This window comes from Delphinus delphis, chromosome 9 (genome assembly GCF_949987515.2).
Source record: "Delphinus delphis chromosome 9, mDelDel1.2, whole genome shotgun sequence".
Lineage (NCBI taxonomy): Eukaryota > Metazoa > Chordata > Mammalia > Artiodactyla > Delphinidae > Delphinus > Delphinus delphis.
The window spans coordinates 106,651,228-106,667,203 of record NC_082691.1 but is presented as its reverse complement, the minus strand read 5'-3'; the positions used below and the strand labels follow the sequence as shown (position 1 = coordinate 106,667,203).

Here is a 15,976-nt window from a genome sequence, read left to right as displayed (position 1 = left end):
AGATTGTCAAAGTCACTTAAGTGTTTTTTTTTCAGAACAAGAAATATTAAATTCTAAATAATTCCTTTAAATTAAAAAAATGGTAGGTTGTAGAAAACATGTTATGCATGTACATGTATAATATAACATGTACATATTATACATGTACATGTTATAGTTAGTTTTTAAAGTTGCATATGTCTTAGTGGAGACAGGGTTATGTTTTTCAGGTAGCAAAACTTAGTCAACAATCTAAGAAAAATGAGATGTCACTGTCAAAACATATTTAAAACAGCAATAACAGGTTTTCCACTCTAAGTCTTGTTTGGGATGAAAACTGATAGGGAAAGGCTCATGTGTAAGCAGCAGGTCCTCTGGAAGCCTGGAATCACCTTCGGAAGTGCAGTGAACGTGCTGAGGGGGTGATGGTAGCCAGCGAGTGTGAGAGCCGAGAGAGTCTCGGTGGGTCCTACCTTGCCGCAGGGCGTCCTTGGGGAGGCAGGTGCCTCTAACTGTTTGAGCCCTAAAATGTTCTTTATTTTTCTGTGACAGTTTACAGTTTGTCCAGGTCGAGAATTTTGTATTCAAAATCATTTTATTCCAGGACTGCCAAAATATTTTGTATTGTTTTCTAGTGTCGAGGGTATCTGAAACTTTAAGGATGTTTTCCTTTATCTTTTGATTTTTTTCTGCTGCTGTAGCATGCAATTCAGTCCATTGGTTTGAATCTTAGACAAAGGGAACCTTCTTAATCTTTTTCTTTTCTACTTTCCAGTGTCTGTTTGTTTCTAACTTCTTTTATGAAGCAGGGCAATGTAGTAGTTAAGTTAATAACAGTAGTAGTTAAGAGCAGGAGTTGTTTCTGTAGAGGACCAGACAGAAGTGATTTTAGGTCTGTGGGCCACGTGGTCATAGCTGTCCCATCTGCCGCTGTGGCACAAAGGCGGCCACACGTGTACAGGGAGGAGCAGGGGTGGCTTGTTCCAATGAAACCAATCCACAGACACCAAAGTGTGAATTCCATGTAATAGTCTCGTGTCACAGAATATTATTCCTTTTACCAACCATTCAGAAGTGAAAAACCATTCTCACGCCCTGTGGACCACACAGGGATAGGCATGGGCCAGTCTGGCCTGTGGGTTGGTGGTGAGTTCATGACGCTGCTGGATCAGGGCCTGAGTAGGTGGCAGCAAGTCTTGTGGGGTGGACGGGGTGGGGGGAGTCCAGGAAGTGAGGGCAGCGTTGACCCTGTGTCCTGCACGCTTTCTGCTCTGCTGTTTCTCCAGCTGGAGTGGAGGGAGGCCTTGTTGGAGGTGGCAGATCGAGGCCTCCATGCATGCCTGTGGTTTGGGAGGTGCAGTGGTTCTCCTCATAGAAACCGCTTTACAAGTCAAGTGCCCTCGTCTTGGTGACAGTGTGATTGATTGGAGACGCAGATGTGGGCCCTGACTCCTGTGGGACTGTGTGTTGCAAGGTGATTATCCAGAATTATTTTTGAGGAATAATGTTGGAAGTAATTCATAGAAAACAAAAGCCTTAAAACCTGTGAATTCCTAATGTTCTCTTCTGTTTTTTATTTTATTTAGTTTATCTTTTTTCCTCACTGTTTTCTCAAGTGACCTGTCGTCTTCACTTTTCCATCCCTATTTTGAATAAAGGATTGGGTTGAAGAGGCAGCTGGCCTGGGTTTTCTCTGGTTGTGCAGAGCTGAGTATTAGTAGCTTCTTCCTTGTCTGCTGAGTTGGCCGTGGTTTTTCATCCATGCACAGGGCTTGTCAGCAGACGGGGTTCCCCTTGGGCTCTGCGTGAGGAACAGGCCAGCTGGTGCGCACCGTCCCTGGGTGGGGAAGGAGGGGTCTTTCCTGCTGCGTGGCGTCCTCTCCTTTCTTCTTTCTCATGGAGGTTGTGGAGTTATTGTTGGCTCTCCTGTGAACCTGGCCCCCAGCGTCTGTTTCGAGACCTTCCCGGCAGGTCGCTTACGCCCGAGCTGCCCTGTGTCCGCTGAGTCCTGACCCTGGGCTGGGGCTGGTCTGAGCTCTGTGTGGGCTCAGCAGGGTCCGCCTGCAGCCCTCTGTCCTGCGGTATGTGGAGCGGTCCCTTGCTTGCTCTTTCCCGCAGGACCCCTTGGTGTTTGCAACACCGCCAGGGAGGAGAGGAAGGAAGTACTTACTCATCCCCAGCTCGGCCTTCTTTTGGTCTAGTCATGGAGTAAGGGTTATTTTTGTTTTTAAACTTTGAATTAGAAAGTTTCACATGTAGCAGTAGAGGGCCTTGTACAGTGAACCCCATGTGCCCCCAGACAGTCCCGGTGATACTGACCTGGGCCCACTTGGTTTCCTCTTCCCTGTTTTGAAGCAGATCTGAGCAAGCATTTCAACTCTAATTACTTCAGTAGGTATCCCTAAAAGACAGGGACCCTTTTTACTTTCATTTTTATTTATTTATTTATTTTTGCGGTACGCGGGCCTCTCACTGTTGTGGCCTCTCCTGCTGCGGAGCACAGGCTCCAGACGCGCAGGCCCAGCGGCCACGGCTCACGGGCCCAGCCGCTCCACAGCACGTGGGATCTTCCCGGACCGGGGCACGAACCCGTGTCCCCTGCATCGGCAGGCGGACTCTCAACCACTGCGCCACCAGGGAAGCCCCAGGGACCCTTTTTTAAAGCATAATCCTACCACTGGCACAACTAAAGTAAGGTGAATCGTGATTCTTTGATGTCATCAAATATCCAGTCATTGTTTTTCAGTGACATTTCAGTGATGTTTTTTCCAGTTTTGTTTGAGTCTGTGTCCGGATGAGACCTGTGTTGTGGTCGGCCGGTGTGTGTTCATCTCTTGGACGATCAGTTCCCACTTAGCAGTCACTCCCTCTCCCTCTCTCTTTTGTTCTTTCTATTTTGCTTGCTTTTGTTGTTGTTGAGGAAGCCCAATTATTCTCATTTCCCACAGAACCTAGCCTGCTTGTCACTGATACGTGCCTCTGCCCTTTGTATTTCCTGTAAGTTGGTTAAACAGAGAGTTGACTGGGGTCACGTTTGTTGTGTTAGATGCTCCACGGCTGTTGTGTCCGTCCATCAGGGGTGCATAACGTCGTCGCCACTCAATGTTGTTAGCAACCCCGGACGCCCACTGCCTGGATCGGTTCTTTACAAGCAGGGTCCCTTTATTCTGGGCTTAGTGCATTACAGCATTTTGGAAATTCATGAGAGTGGTTTAATAGGTTGTGTCTCACAGGACTGACCGAAGTCCCTGAGTGTCCCTCTGCATGGCAGGGCCTGTGTCGGGGGCCCTGCTGTCAGCAGAGTCCAGCAGACAGAGTTGGCAAGTAAGGCACAACCTGCGTCTGGATGTCCTTAAACACTCGGCTGCAGAAACGACAAGAAACTGAAGATCCCCGAGTCTGTGTGTGACTCTATGACTTGAAACGTCTGTTAGGTTGTGACTGCCCACTGTGCCCGTGTGTAAAGCCAATATTGATAAAAAACGAACTAATATAAGATAATTAAGGCTCTTTCCCTCCTGTACTTATAGAGCCTTTTAGAAGATCCTTATCCGATGGTCCGTTCCACAGGGATCCTTGGTGTTTGTAAAATAACTTCCAAATACTGGGAGATGTTGCCTCCGACCATTCTTATTGACCTTCTCAAGAAAGTAACTGAGGAGCTGGCGTTTGACACGAGCTCTGCTGACGTGCGCTGTTCTGTCTTTAAGGTAAGGTTTTAAATTATATAAGCAATGCCTGTTTATTGTAGAATAGTTCTCAAATACAGAGAAAGAATAATTTAGAAATCACCCATAGCCCTACTCCATAAATATAGCATTATTGACATTTTCGTTGTATATCCAAAGTAACCTTTTAAAAAAACAAAAGAAAAGTGGTTTCTAAAAAAATAGTCTACTTGAAATAATACTAGTTTTTAGTGTATGTGTTGGGGGGAGGGCATAGCGTTTTAGAGTAGTAGCTGCGTGTATTTAAAATTGTTTAACGTTTTTATACATTAGAATGGGCTTTGTGTGTGTACTGTGTGTCACTCTATGCACTTTAAGTAAGAGCCTACAGAATATTCTTTGTCCATCACCCAGCTTCAGCAGCTCTCAGGGTGCACCTGCTCTTGTTTCACTGTAGCTGCAGCCATTGTCCCACACACACCATTACTTTGAAGCAAATCCAGGACATTTATCAGCTCATCTGTAAACATTTCAGTGATCTTTAAAATATAAAGTCTCATAAAAATGTATATCCTAAGAGATGGAAAGAGAAGGTGGTGGAGTGCGTGAGCTCTTCAGACGTGCGTGTCTGGCCTGAGCTTGCGCCGCCTCGCGGACGCCTGTGTGAGCTGTGGGCACAGCCGTGCGGGCCCTGTGCCCCCTCGTTTTCATGCAGCATCGAGTCAGGAAATACAGGGAATCTGGGATGTTAAGAGAACCTAAAAGGACTCATGGACTCCAGCTTTGGGGCCTCTCCATCAGGGTCCTCTGGTTTCTTTCAACTGTAATAAAACCCTTTAAAGTGTAGTTCAGAGAAAGCACCGAAAAATTATTTTGTAACTACTTCAGGCTTGTTTGAATGAAGCAAGGGATGAGCTGATTATCAGGCACTGAAGCCATACTCATTCATTAAAATATGCTTTTTGTATGAAGAGGTTAGAAAAGAGTTACTTTCTGTGGGTATGTGTATTTCACTAGTAGTTTTAGTAAAGATGGAACTGAATTTTTCTTACCGGAACTTTTCGTGGTTTATGTTCTAATTTTGAACTGTTTATCTTTCTCCTTTCTTGTAGTGCCTGCCGATAATTTTGGATAATAAATTAAGCCACCCGTTACTAGAGCAACTTCTGCCAGCGTTAAAGTACTGTCTCCATGACAATTCGGAGAAAGTGAGAGTGGCTTTTGTTGATATGCTGCTGAAAGTTAAGGCTGTGAGGGCTGCTAAGGTAAGGTGAACAGAGATTTTCTTACTTAAGACACGAAATATATAAGTACATTTATTTTCAACAACAAAAAGACAAAGCAGTTTTAATTCCAAGAGTTTCAGTGACTGCATTTTAAACCAGTTGGTGTCTGGTATATTCTACTAGTTGGTTGTGTCATAAAATTTTATTTGTTTTGTCAATGTATGTTTTCTTTTTGAAAGACATTAATGCAAGCAGCCCCCACCTTAAATTATATTTTTATCCTATACATGAAAGTTTTTGTTGAAATATTTAAATGCTTGGCACACAGTAAGCACTTAAAATATTACTTGAGAAAATGGTGAGTATGAGACCCCCATCCCCCCACGTTTACAGGAGGAAGCAAGGAGGTATTTGTTGGTTTGTGTGCATTTTGGTGTAAACTACTGAGGGGAGAGTGTTTTCCCTTAACTCTAGTTCTGTTCAGCTTTTGGCTAAAAATGTTAGTTATAAGGTTCTGCATTGTTATTTGCTAACACTGAATTTTCTTCTCTGCACAGTAGCTCTCTGAAATTTACTTTAAAGTGCTGTTGTGTCGAGGCCCAGGATTTGGGAACAAGCTGACGTGTCGGTCAGCGTAGGGTCAGCGCATGGCCCTGGGGTGCACTCGTGCCAGGAAATGCTTCCATGCGGCCACAGAGAGGAGCGCACTTAGGAGGAAGGGCCACTCAGCGAGGCGCGTGGGAGCGAGTGCAGGAGAGCTGTAGGGTCTGCCGGCTCCATAGGACGGGGAACATATGTGTGCATTTGCCCAGCTACGGCTCACACATCCCTGGCAGAAAACAGGAAATCGGCACCAGTCTCTGAGGCGAAGGGAGGGGACTGGATGTCTAGAGACAGGGTGCTGGGGAGGCCTTACCGCTGCAGAGGATACGCATTATTTTATGCTTTTCAAATTTTGAACTGTGAACTTTTTTCATGAGAAAAATAGAATATTTTACGTGACCCATGTGGTACAGATACCCCACGTCATGCCCAGTTGTAATGCCTTGGTACGTTTGTTGAAAATCAGTTTCTTGTGTGTGGTCTGTTTCTGGACTCTGCCTGTCCATCCTCAGGCCAGAGCCGTACTTCCGAGCTCACTGCAGCTTGGCAGGAAGTCTTGCAGTGTGTGTCCTCCCGCTCTGCTCTTCTTTCAGAGCTCTTGGTGGTTTGGGGCGCTTGTATTTCCATATAAAGTTTAGAATCGGCATGTCAATTTTGTTAATAAAAAGGCTGGCTGCAATTTTGGTTGGCTTTGTTATAACAGCCTGTTGAAAGTGTAGTTCTGAATCTGAAACGGGAGTTTCCGCTAGTGTTTTGTTTGAAGTGTGCATCTGTTTGCAGAGGATCACTGAGGTGATGGCTGGTGAGGCAGTGGGCAGAGCAGGTGTTCTGAGGTTTGTGGGTCTTCCCAGGAGAACAGGGAAGACCTGGACAAAATGTCTGACTGGAGAGTTTGGGGTTTGGGGGAGTAGTAAGAGCAGAAAAGGAAGAGTAATGTTTTAATGAGGTGGTTCTTTCATGTCAATCCTTGGCTTGCACAAGCAAGGCAGAGCGTGATTTAGCTGTGAGGTCTCTGGAAAGGTTTGTTATGGGCGCACCAGCTAATTCTCCTTGAAAATCAAGGTCAGAGATTGACAGGCCTGTGGAGAGGCAGCTAACAGGAAGGGGGTCGATCATCCAGCAGGTTGGCGTGACAGGTAGTGTGCCACTGCAGTGTCTGACACTGGCCGTGCTTGCGTTGTTAGCGCACGTTGGCGCAGCCTGGCCCCCTACATATTGCTTTGAAGGAGTGAGGGGTATATATACCTCCTTACTTTCCTTGGTGAATGCTGGCAGTGCTGCACTCAGGATCTAGGAGCCACATCTTATGTGCGAAGGCCCTGGGCACGATGACATGGTAGAGAATTAAAGCTGATTAGATAAAATTATGTCCTGTGGCCAAGGGGCAGTTACCAACTTCGTTAAGTAGGCTTCTGTTTATAATTTTCATTGTCAGTGCTAGGGGTTTCAAGTTGTTTACTGTTGGTTTCGAAATTCTACATTTTTAGTATTGTATACCTGAGATTTAGGCCAAATCAACAGTTACTAATATTGAAATGTCTTTATTAAAAAAAATGGTTTTTTTAAATATGCAGTTATTATTTTTTAATTAATTAATTTTATTTATTTTATTTTTGGCTACGTTGGGTCTCTGTTGCTGCGCGCGGCTTTCTCTAGTTGCAGCGAGCGGGGACTACTCTTCATTGCGGTGCACGGGCTTCTCATTGCTGTGGCTTCTCTTGTTGCGGATCACGGGCTCTAGGCGCGCGGGCTTCAGTAGTTGCGGCTCGCGGGCTCTAAAGCGCGCAGGCTCAGTAGTTGTGGCACACAGGCTTAGTTGCTCCCCGGCATGTGGAATCTTCCCGGACCGGGGCTTGAACCCGTGTCCCCTGCATTGGCAGGTGGATTCTTAACCGCTGTGCCACCAGGGAAGCCCCTATGCAATTATTTTTAACATTAGGAATGAAACACCAGTTAGCAATTTTGTTTATGGTCTTGTCTGATGTTAATATCAACCTGTGGGTAGTATGTTTAGATAAAATAAAACCTCAGGTAATTGAAGAACCCTAAACTAATCAGAATTGTTCTTCATTTTATTTTAGAAAAAGTGAATCAAAGAAAAATAGGTTAAAATGGGGAGTTTCTGGAAAGGCAGACTTGCGGGGAATGTTCACTGCAAGAAAAACCCGTGGAACCTTGGCATTTGGTGTAAGTGCCGATCGCTAGTTTCTGTTCAAGGTCGTCTGGTCTCCATGAGGGCTCAGGAGCCAACCTTTCCAATGTGAAAACCCTCTCTTTTAGGCACTGCTCCTCGATCCAGTCTCAGTGCTGTGACCTACAGTGTTTCTTGGGTATATTGGTTTCAGCAGGTCTGAACTCTGCGAGGTATTGAGGCTTGAGAAGCCCCTGGTCTCCTGAGTGCCTCGGTTTCCCTCTTGGGATCTGTCTGTCACTGTGCCGGCCGCTCCGGGGTTGACACTCAGCTGGTGGCATGGCTGTCGGGCGGCACTTGTCTTTACTACAGTGACTATTTCAGAAACACCAAGTGTGCGCATGGAAGTGTTCCGGGAGCATGTCGGGGAACGGTCGTAGTGTCGGATGCTCAGACATTTCCTCGGGAGAGGGGGAGTATGTTTGTCTGAATGCGCAAGGTCCTTCTGACCTGGAGGGTGGACTGAGGTATCGTGGGAGTGAGGACAGGGCCAGGCGGGCAGCTGGCGGGGGGCGGGCAGCTGGCGGGAACCGGTCCCTGGGTGGGGGGTGGGGGGGAGGAGACCGGGGAGCATACTTAAGTGCTGATGAGAAAGGTCCACTGGAAGTCCTGGAGAGAGGGGACGGTCATGAGAACCAGGTCCTTGAGGAAAGTCTGTGTCAGTGGTGCTGTCCCCCTTACACAGATGAGTGTTAAGTGTTTGCACAAGTGACAGAGACAGGATTTGAACACTGTACCGTCAGAGTCTATTTTATTTCCATTATTCTGTGGTGTTTCCCCTTGTTTTGCATTTCTTGCTGAGAAGTTTGGCCCTTTTCTGTGGGCAGTGGACGACTTTGATGCTTTTACGCTGAGGGGCAGCATGACAGTCCTGCCGTGTGCAGGTGTGGGCAGTGGCTGTGAGGCGGCTCGAGGAGGCCTGTGGCCACCCGGGCAGCACTCAGTAGAGGGCGGGAGGGGTGACCGTGAGGGGTGGCTCTGTGTCCGAGGTGGGAAACGGGAGACTCACTTTAGCTTTCTGTGCCAAACCTGTTGTAGATGTTTAAATTCACTTTTCATATTAATGGGCCCAAAGTTGTGGTGTTTTAGGAAATTTTAAAATTATTAGACTGATAATCATAACTGTCATTTGAGGGTCCACTGATGGTCCTGATGGATTATAATTAATCCCAGCAGCCTTGTGCTTATCTGCCTTATGTGTCAGTGGTTTTTAAAATACGGGTTTATTTTAATTTGTCTACAGAAGAGTCACAGATTCTGGTATAATCATTTGAGATGAATTTCCTTGAATGTAGAAATTAGTTCCTTTTTGATTATACTCTCCTTCTGCACATGTGCTTTATCCACAGTTTTGGAAAATATGCCCCATGGAGCACATTCTGGTCCGTCTGGAGTCGGACTCTCTGCCCGTCACTCGGCGCCTGGTGGGCCTTATCTTCAACTCCTTCCTGCCCGTGAACCAGCCCGAGGAGGTGTGGTGCGAGCGCTGCGTGACGCTGCTGCAGATGAACCATGCGGCTGCGCGGAGGTTCTACCAGCACGCGCACGAGCACACGGCCTGTACCAACATAGGTACCCAGCCCCGCCCCACGCCGTGAGCCTGGCGTGTTTGCTTCGTGCTCAGTGTGGTTCTTAATGAGTTCCCGTAAAGTAACACTTTAATTATTTGGGATTATAATTTCAGTGTTAGAAAATTTTGTTGAAGATACACGTAAATTAATTATTGGTTGTCTCGCACATTTTAGCAAAGCTGATTCATGTGATTCGCCACTGCTTGAACGCCTGCATCCGGAGGGCTCTGAGTGCATGCGGGGAGGGCAGTGAGGAGCCAGGGAAGGAGAACGTGAGCGTGAGTCGAGCCGCCGCTGCCCGGCGCCGCCTTGGGGCCATGGGGCTGGGGCCTGGGCCACGGGGACGGGGACGGGAACAGGGCCACGCGGACGGGGTCGGGGCCACGGGGGTGGGGACCCGGACGGGTGCTTCTCCCGCGGGAGAAGGGCAGGGCAACAAGGCAGAGGTGTTATTTCCACAAGCCGTAACCTTAGCAATAAAATTACTTATTCCTTTAGTGCTGATACTTCACCTAATTATTTTGGAGGATCATAAGTAATTTTCTAGAAAGAATTTCTGTGTATCCTTTGTAGTTCACTGTGGAGTTTGAGTAGGATTTAATACAAAGGAAAAATTATTATTGCTGACACTCTTTTCCCAGTTTTCTTCACCTTAAGCTTCTGTATATATATATATATATATATATATATATATATATATTTTAATTGCTTTACAATGGTGTGTTAGTTTCTGCTTTATAACAAAGTGAATCAGTTATACATATACATACGTTACCATATCACTTCCCTCTTGCATCTCCCTCCCTCCCACCCTCCCTATCCCACCCCTCCAGTCGGTCACAAAGCACCAAGCTGATCTCCCTGTGCTATGCGGCTGCTTCCCACTAGCTATCTACCTTACGTTTGGTAGTGTATATATGTCCATGCCTCTCTCTCGCTTTGTCACAGCTTACCCTTCCCGCTCCCCGTGTCCTCAAGTCCATTCTCTAGTAGGTCTGTGTCTTTATTCCTGTCTTACCCCTAGGTTCTTCATGACATTTTTTTTCCTTAAATTCCATATATATGTGTTAGCCTATGGTATTTGTCTTTCTCTTTCTGACTTACTTCACTCTGTATGACAGACTCTAGGTCTCTCCACCTCATTACAAATAGCTCAATTTCGTTTCTTTTTATGGCTGAGTAATATTCCATCATATATATGTGCCACATCTTCTTTATTCATTCATCCGATGATGGACACTTAGTTTGTTTCCATCTCCGGGCTATTGTAAATAGAGCTGCAATGAACATTGTGGTACATGACTCTTTTTGAATTATGGTTTTCTCAGGATATATGCCCAGTAGTGGGATTGCTGGGTCATATGGTAGTTCTATTTGTAGTTTTTTAAGGAACCTCCATACTGTTCTCCAGAGTGGCTGTACCAATTCACATTCCCACCAACAGTGCAAGTGTTCCCTTTTCTCCACACCCTCTCCAGCATTTATTGTTTCTAGATTTTTTGATGATGGCCATTCTGACTGGTGTGAGGTGATACCTCATTGTAGTTTTGATTTGCATTTCTCTAATGATTAGTGATGTTGAGCATGCTTTCATGTGTTTGTTGGCAATCTGTATATCTTCTTTGGAGAAATATCTATTTAGGTCTTCTGCCCATTTTTGGATTGGGTTGTTTGTTTTTTTGTTATTGAGCTGCATGAGCTGCTTATAACTTTTGGAGATTAATCCTTTGTCAGTTGCTTCATTGGCAAATATTTTCTCCCATTCTGAGGGCTGTCTTTTGGTCTTGTTTGTGGTTTCCTTTGCTATGCAAAAGCTTTTAAGTTTCATAAGGTCCCATTTGTTTATTTTTGTTTTTATTTCCATTTCTCTAGGAGGTGGGTCAAAAAGGATCTTGCTGTGATTTATGTCATAGAGTGCTCTATGTTTTCCTCTAAGAGTTTGATAGTTTCTGGCCTTACATTTAGGTCTTTACTCCATTTTGAAGCTTCTGTATATTTTAATTTGACCTGGGGTTGCCACACGTAGATTGGGTCTGGACGTTACCGTATTTTACAACTAGATGGGTGGTGGCGCTCTTAAGGATTTATTCACCGCCACTGCCCTAAGATTCTACTAGAAACGTCGTGGGGTTGAATTTTTGGGAATGAGCTTTATTTAGAATTGTCTTTGAAAAAGTAATTTATCAAAGAAGCTATATAGCTGGTATTTCTTCAGAATCCAAAGTGACCAATTATATCATTAAAAAAGGAACATTTAAGACTTAGAAACGTATTACTTATAAGCAGTATCTTAAGCTTGTAAACAAACTCTCATGCTTGTATGTACCTCTGAAGTAAAAATTTTGGGTAGTTTTGTGGTGCTATGTAGATTAGGGTACTGGCCTTTAAAAGAAAGTCACAAGATGTTGAATATACTTCAATTAAAACCAAAAAAAAAAGGAAGTCACAGAAGACAGTTTTGCCCTTTTGATGAAACGTGGTTCACGCTGGCTGCAGGGTGAGGCTCCTGCGCTGTCCGGCCGCTCCTGTCTCCATGTCCCCGCCCTGGATGCAGGCCCTCGGCCCTTGAGAGCCAGGAGCCTACAGGGCCGCCCCGCGCTGAGGCTGGGGCTGCGCCGGCGGGTGGTGTGTGGGGCTCAGTCGGCCTGCCTGGGGGCTGGGGGGAGCACTCCCCGGACCCCACCTGCCCCCCGCTTCAGCATCCCCTGCCCTGTCTGTCCGCTGGGGCAGAAGGGGGAGGAGAGAGAAGAGCCTGATGTCATCTTAACGGCCGAATCTGCCTGGCAGATCCATCAGTTCATAGGCCTGTTCAGCCTGGGCTCAGGAAGCCCTCAGCCGGGAGCGTCTGGAGCTCGTTCTGCTTTCTTGGTGGGATATGAGTTCCTCTTTTCAGAGTTTTCCCCTCAGGATATGGGTTGGGTGGGCAGGATTTTTTAGGAAAGTGATCCTGTAACTTTAGAAACCCTCACTGGGATGCCAGCTCCAGGCTCGCGGGGCCCTGCGCCTCTGGGCCACCCCTTCACACTGATGGATGGATGGTGGAAGTGGTTTCGCCAAAAAGTGAAAACTGTTACAGTTCTCAAATACTGAAGGAACCCTCCACCCCCATATTGAACCTAGACATTATTGAGAAAGCTGCACTTCTCACATTTTAGGTCAGTTTCTGTACCGTTAGAAAACACAAGGGTGCTCTATTGTAACCGGTAGTAGAAAAAAAATACAATTTGCCGTCTGGATTTTGTCATTCTAAGAATATTTAATGGCTTAAAGCATAATTTTTTGAATTGGTTCTTTTACCTTTTCACATTGCTATCTACTAAAAATCTCTGCTTTCTGTTTAATGAAATCTTACTTAGGAACTTAGCATATTTTTGTAAAGGAGAAATGGTGGCTTTCTCAGGGGACTTTAATGATAAGAGTGCTATGCTAATCACTAGAATGTAAAAAGTAAAATTAAATACAGATTGCAGTTTTGTCAATTTGTTATCTATATCATTCTCATAGTAGTATCTAAGCCTTCAGTAGTTTCATTGCTTTTTAAATTTAGCCATAAGTCATTCCGGGTATTTAGTGCCTATTGAAAAATCTAACTTTATATAGCAACTACTTTTGTTTTTTCTGTGTGCCCTCATTAGTTAAGTTAATTTGTTCGCCGTATCTTTTCCCATTACATCTGAGTAGCACAAAAATACCAGCACCTGAAATGAATCCTGCTTTGCATCTCAAGGTAGCCCCTTCCAGGAAATGGCCTGTGTGGCAAGTTGTCAGTTTGTCACAGTCACCGGACAGGGCTGGCATCTGAAGTGGAGCACGCGCAGGCGAGCGTGTGGTGCTGGGGAGGCGGCCCCACCCCTCTGCGCAGACAAGGAAGGATTCGCTAGAAGACACGCAGACACCTGGTGCTGTCACTCCCTGCCAGCCCACAAACCAGAGCAGCCCACGGTCGAGGGGGAGTCGATCCCATCAGACATCACACCACAGTCTTAGGGGTTCTATCTGCCTCTCCTTCCATCTCTGCCTTAGGTCTGGAATTCTGAGATGTGCTTTTAGACACAGTGCTGTTCTCTTCAGAGTGATTATGATTTGATTCTTTCACAGTACAATTTTTTGTATCTTAGGCCCTGGACCAAACGCTGTCAATAAGTGATACTGCGTCCATGGCGGGTTTGTTAGAGATCGTTGTGATTCTTTGGAGAAGCATTCACAGGAGTATGGAGAATAACAAAGAGGCCAGAGTGTACACCGTTAGCAAGTTCGCCTCTATGCTGCCAGAGTACATGAAAGCGTTTAAGGTAAGACGGGCCACCCTGCTAAGGCAGGCGCGCCAGGTCACATTTGTGCAGGACCAGCCTCTGGACCTGCTCCTCCTCTGCAGAGGCGGGGGCTGAGCCACCGTCCACCCCGCAGGACGCTCGGCCTCTCGCCCTTCACGGGGTGAGGCCACGTGTCCTCCAGCCTCCATCCCTTCACCCGGAGACTTGTCTGGGGAGCACTGGTTTTCTATCTCTAATGGCCTGACACTATTTTAGAATCTGGTTTGATTTGCTGGGAATTGAGAAAGGGGAGTTTGTGAACATGAAGATGTAGTAGCACCTTGGTTTTGTGGGCAATTTTAGGCATTTGACAGCATCCGGCAAGCACATGTTTCTGAAGTATCCGAGTTGTGTCTGTGTTATTGAGACAGACAGAACTGTGTGCATAACTTCTGTTTGGAGGAAGGAAACCTCCTCATTCCTTGACTTTCTATTTCTGAGTACAGGCCATATTTCAAAACCGATGGAAATAAAACTGCTATGTAGAAATGTAAATTTATTCCTAATTGTGAAGAAAGCGTGGCTTAAATATAGAAAGGTCATAGGTCTTAGGAATCACCCTTCTCTTGGTAAAGTTTACTTTTGGTTCTTCTACAACTGCTTATGTGACCTTGGACCTCTTAGCTTTTCTGAGCCGTATTTCTGTGACTGTTATGTCTCCGAGCTCCATCCTGCCTCTGAAATGCAAACGTGACCTGTCTGTGAAGGTAAATAGTCAAGGCTGCCCAAGTCACTAGGACATTTAAAAGCTCAGATAATCACATGGGGTTGAGAATTAGAAGATAAACATAGAGGCCATAGGATACCAGACGAGATGACAGGTGAACAGTGTGGCCTGGGTGTGTCCAGGAAAAGGGAGGTGGTGAATTAAGTCTTTAATCCCGAATTATTCTGGCCAGAGAGCTTCTCTGCCCTCAGTACCTCCCAGAACCTTGTGGTTGGCCCATAAGTAGGTAAGGCATCTGTAAGCCACACATGGAGTGGAATCAGGAGTAGCTGCCAGCCGACTCTTGTAACATCAAGAAAACATTTTCTTTATTGGGAGTTGGGGGTGAGGGTGGGTTCACTCTGACTGAATGCAGGTTAATTACAGGCCAGATGGTGACATTGCACCTGTTTCTGTTTCATGTATATGTCCAGGAAAATTGTTGTTTCTTTTCCTTTTAGGGCCCATCTTCCTTCATCCTCTCATCCAACCAAGGGTGTTTCTTATTAAGTGATCTTGATGGAGTCTGGTCTGTCTTCTCTGTTACTGTGATAATACTAGTGGTGGTGATGTAGCTGCAGTGGGGCCCGAGGTGGCATCCTCACTTGGTTCCTGCCAAAGTCCCGCCCTCAGAGACCAGCCCTTCTCCGTGTGTTGTACCAGCTGGTTGGGGTGTGGCATCTCATGGGACTTGGGTTTGGCCAGGTAGCTCCATTGCACTGCGCTGTCTTCCTAAGGTGTTCTGTTCTGATTATTTTACTTAGGAACTTTTCTGACTAGTTTCATTCCCTTGAGTTTTATACTCAGGACACACTGAGTATATAGAGTTGGGTTTTTTTTCCTTTCATCGGTATTGTTTTTCAAATACCAGTCAGTGCCTTGACAGCAAGGACTTTTGTCTCTTCTGGTTACTGCTGTATTCCAAGGATCTCCTGGTACACAGTAGGTGCTTAATAAATATTTGCTCAAATAATTCATCACAGAAAGTAGTAAAGTGTCCTATAAAAGTTTGAGAAGACTTATCAAACCTAATGCTTCCCAAGGGGTTAAGTCCTCCTGTTGTGTGTTGAGAGCATCACTCTAATTCCTACCAAGCAGCTTTGAAAATGGGTTCCTGGGAGTCATGGGGCCCTCGGGATCCCATTGTTTATGTTCCCTGTTGCTGTGTGTCTTTTCATGCTTTCAGGATGATCGCTGCAAGACCCCTCTGTCTGTGCTGGCCTCCCTGATGCCGGCCTCGGCTGTGCCCACCTTCAGGTGCCCGCCCTCTCCGTGCACTCCTGGTCTCACTTGGCGACTCCTGCGTGACCTTCAAGCCCCCAGTGCTGTGCTCCCTGCCCCTGGCCTCCTCCCCTGTGGCAGGGAGAGCAGGGGATGTGGCTTCCAGGGCTCCGGGACTGCTGAGGGACACAGCAAGCCACCACGGGAAACTGAGAGTCTGGCGTTGTTCAAGTGCCAGATGGTGAGACGTGAGCCATCCCGCCGTCCACCACGGAGCCTTGGCCACACGTGACTCTGAGTGCTTAGAATGTGGAGTCTGGGTTGGGGCAAGCTGGGTGTGCATCCTGGTGTGATGCAGACTCGGGGACCTGGTGTGAAAGAGGGATGTAACATGTTTCATCAGTAGTTTTCTACAGTGACCATGTCTTAAAGGATGTTGGGGGTAGGCTGGGCTAAATAAGACACATTATTGAAATTAATCTTGCCTTTTTAGACGTG

General features: G+C 46.2%; 1 protein-coding gene across 1 annotated transcript in view; it reads left to right on the top strand.

Annotated features, from left to right (window-relative positions):
* Positions 1-15,976, top strand: part of NCAPG2 (non-SMC condensin II complex subunit G2) — a 61,841-nt gene that overhangs the window by 21,103 nt on the left and 24,762 nt on the right. Inside the window, exons 12-17 of the mRNA XM_060020089.1 lie at positions 3,510-3,689; positions 4,760-4,912; positions 9,017-9,239; positions 9,413-9,516; positions 13,357-13,530; positions 15,444-15,514. Of these exons, the coding sequence (XP_059876072.1) occupies positions 3,510-3,689; positions 4,760-4,912; positions 9,017-9,239; positions 9,413-9,516; positions 13,357-13,530; positions 15,444-15,514 (905 nt within the window). The remainder of the gene's footprint in view (positions 1-3,509; positions 3,690-4,759; positions 4,913-9,016; positions 9,240-9,412; positions 9,517-13,356; positions 13,531-15,443; positions 15,515-15,976) is intronic.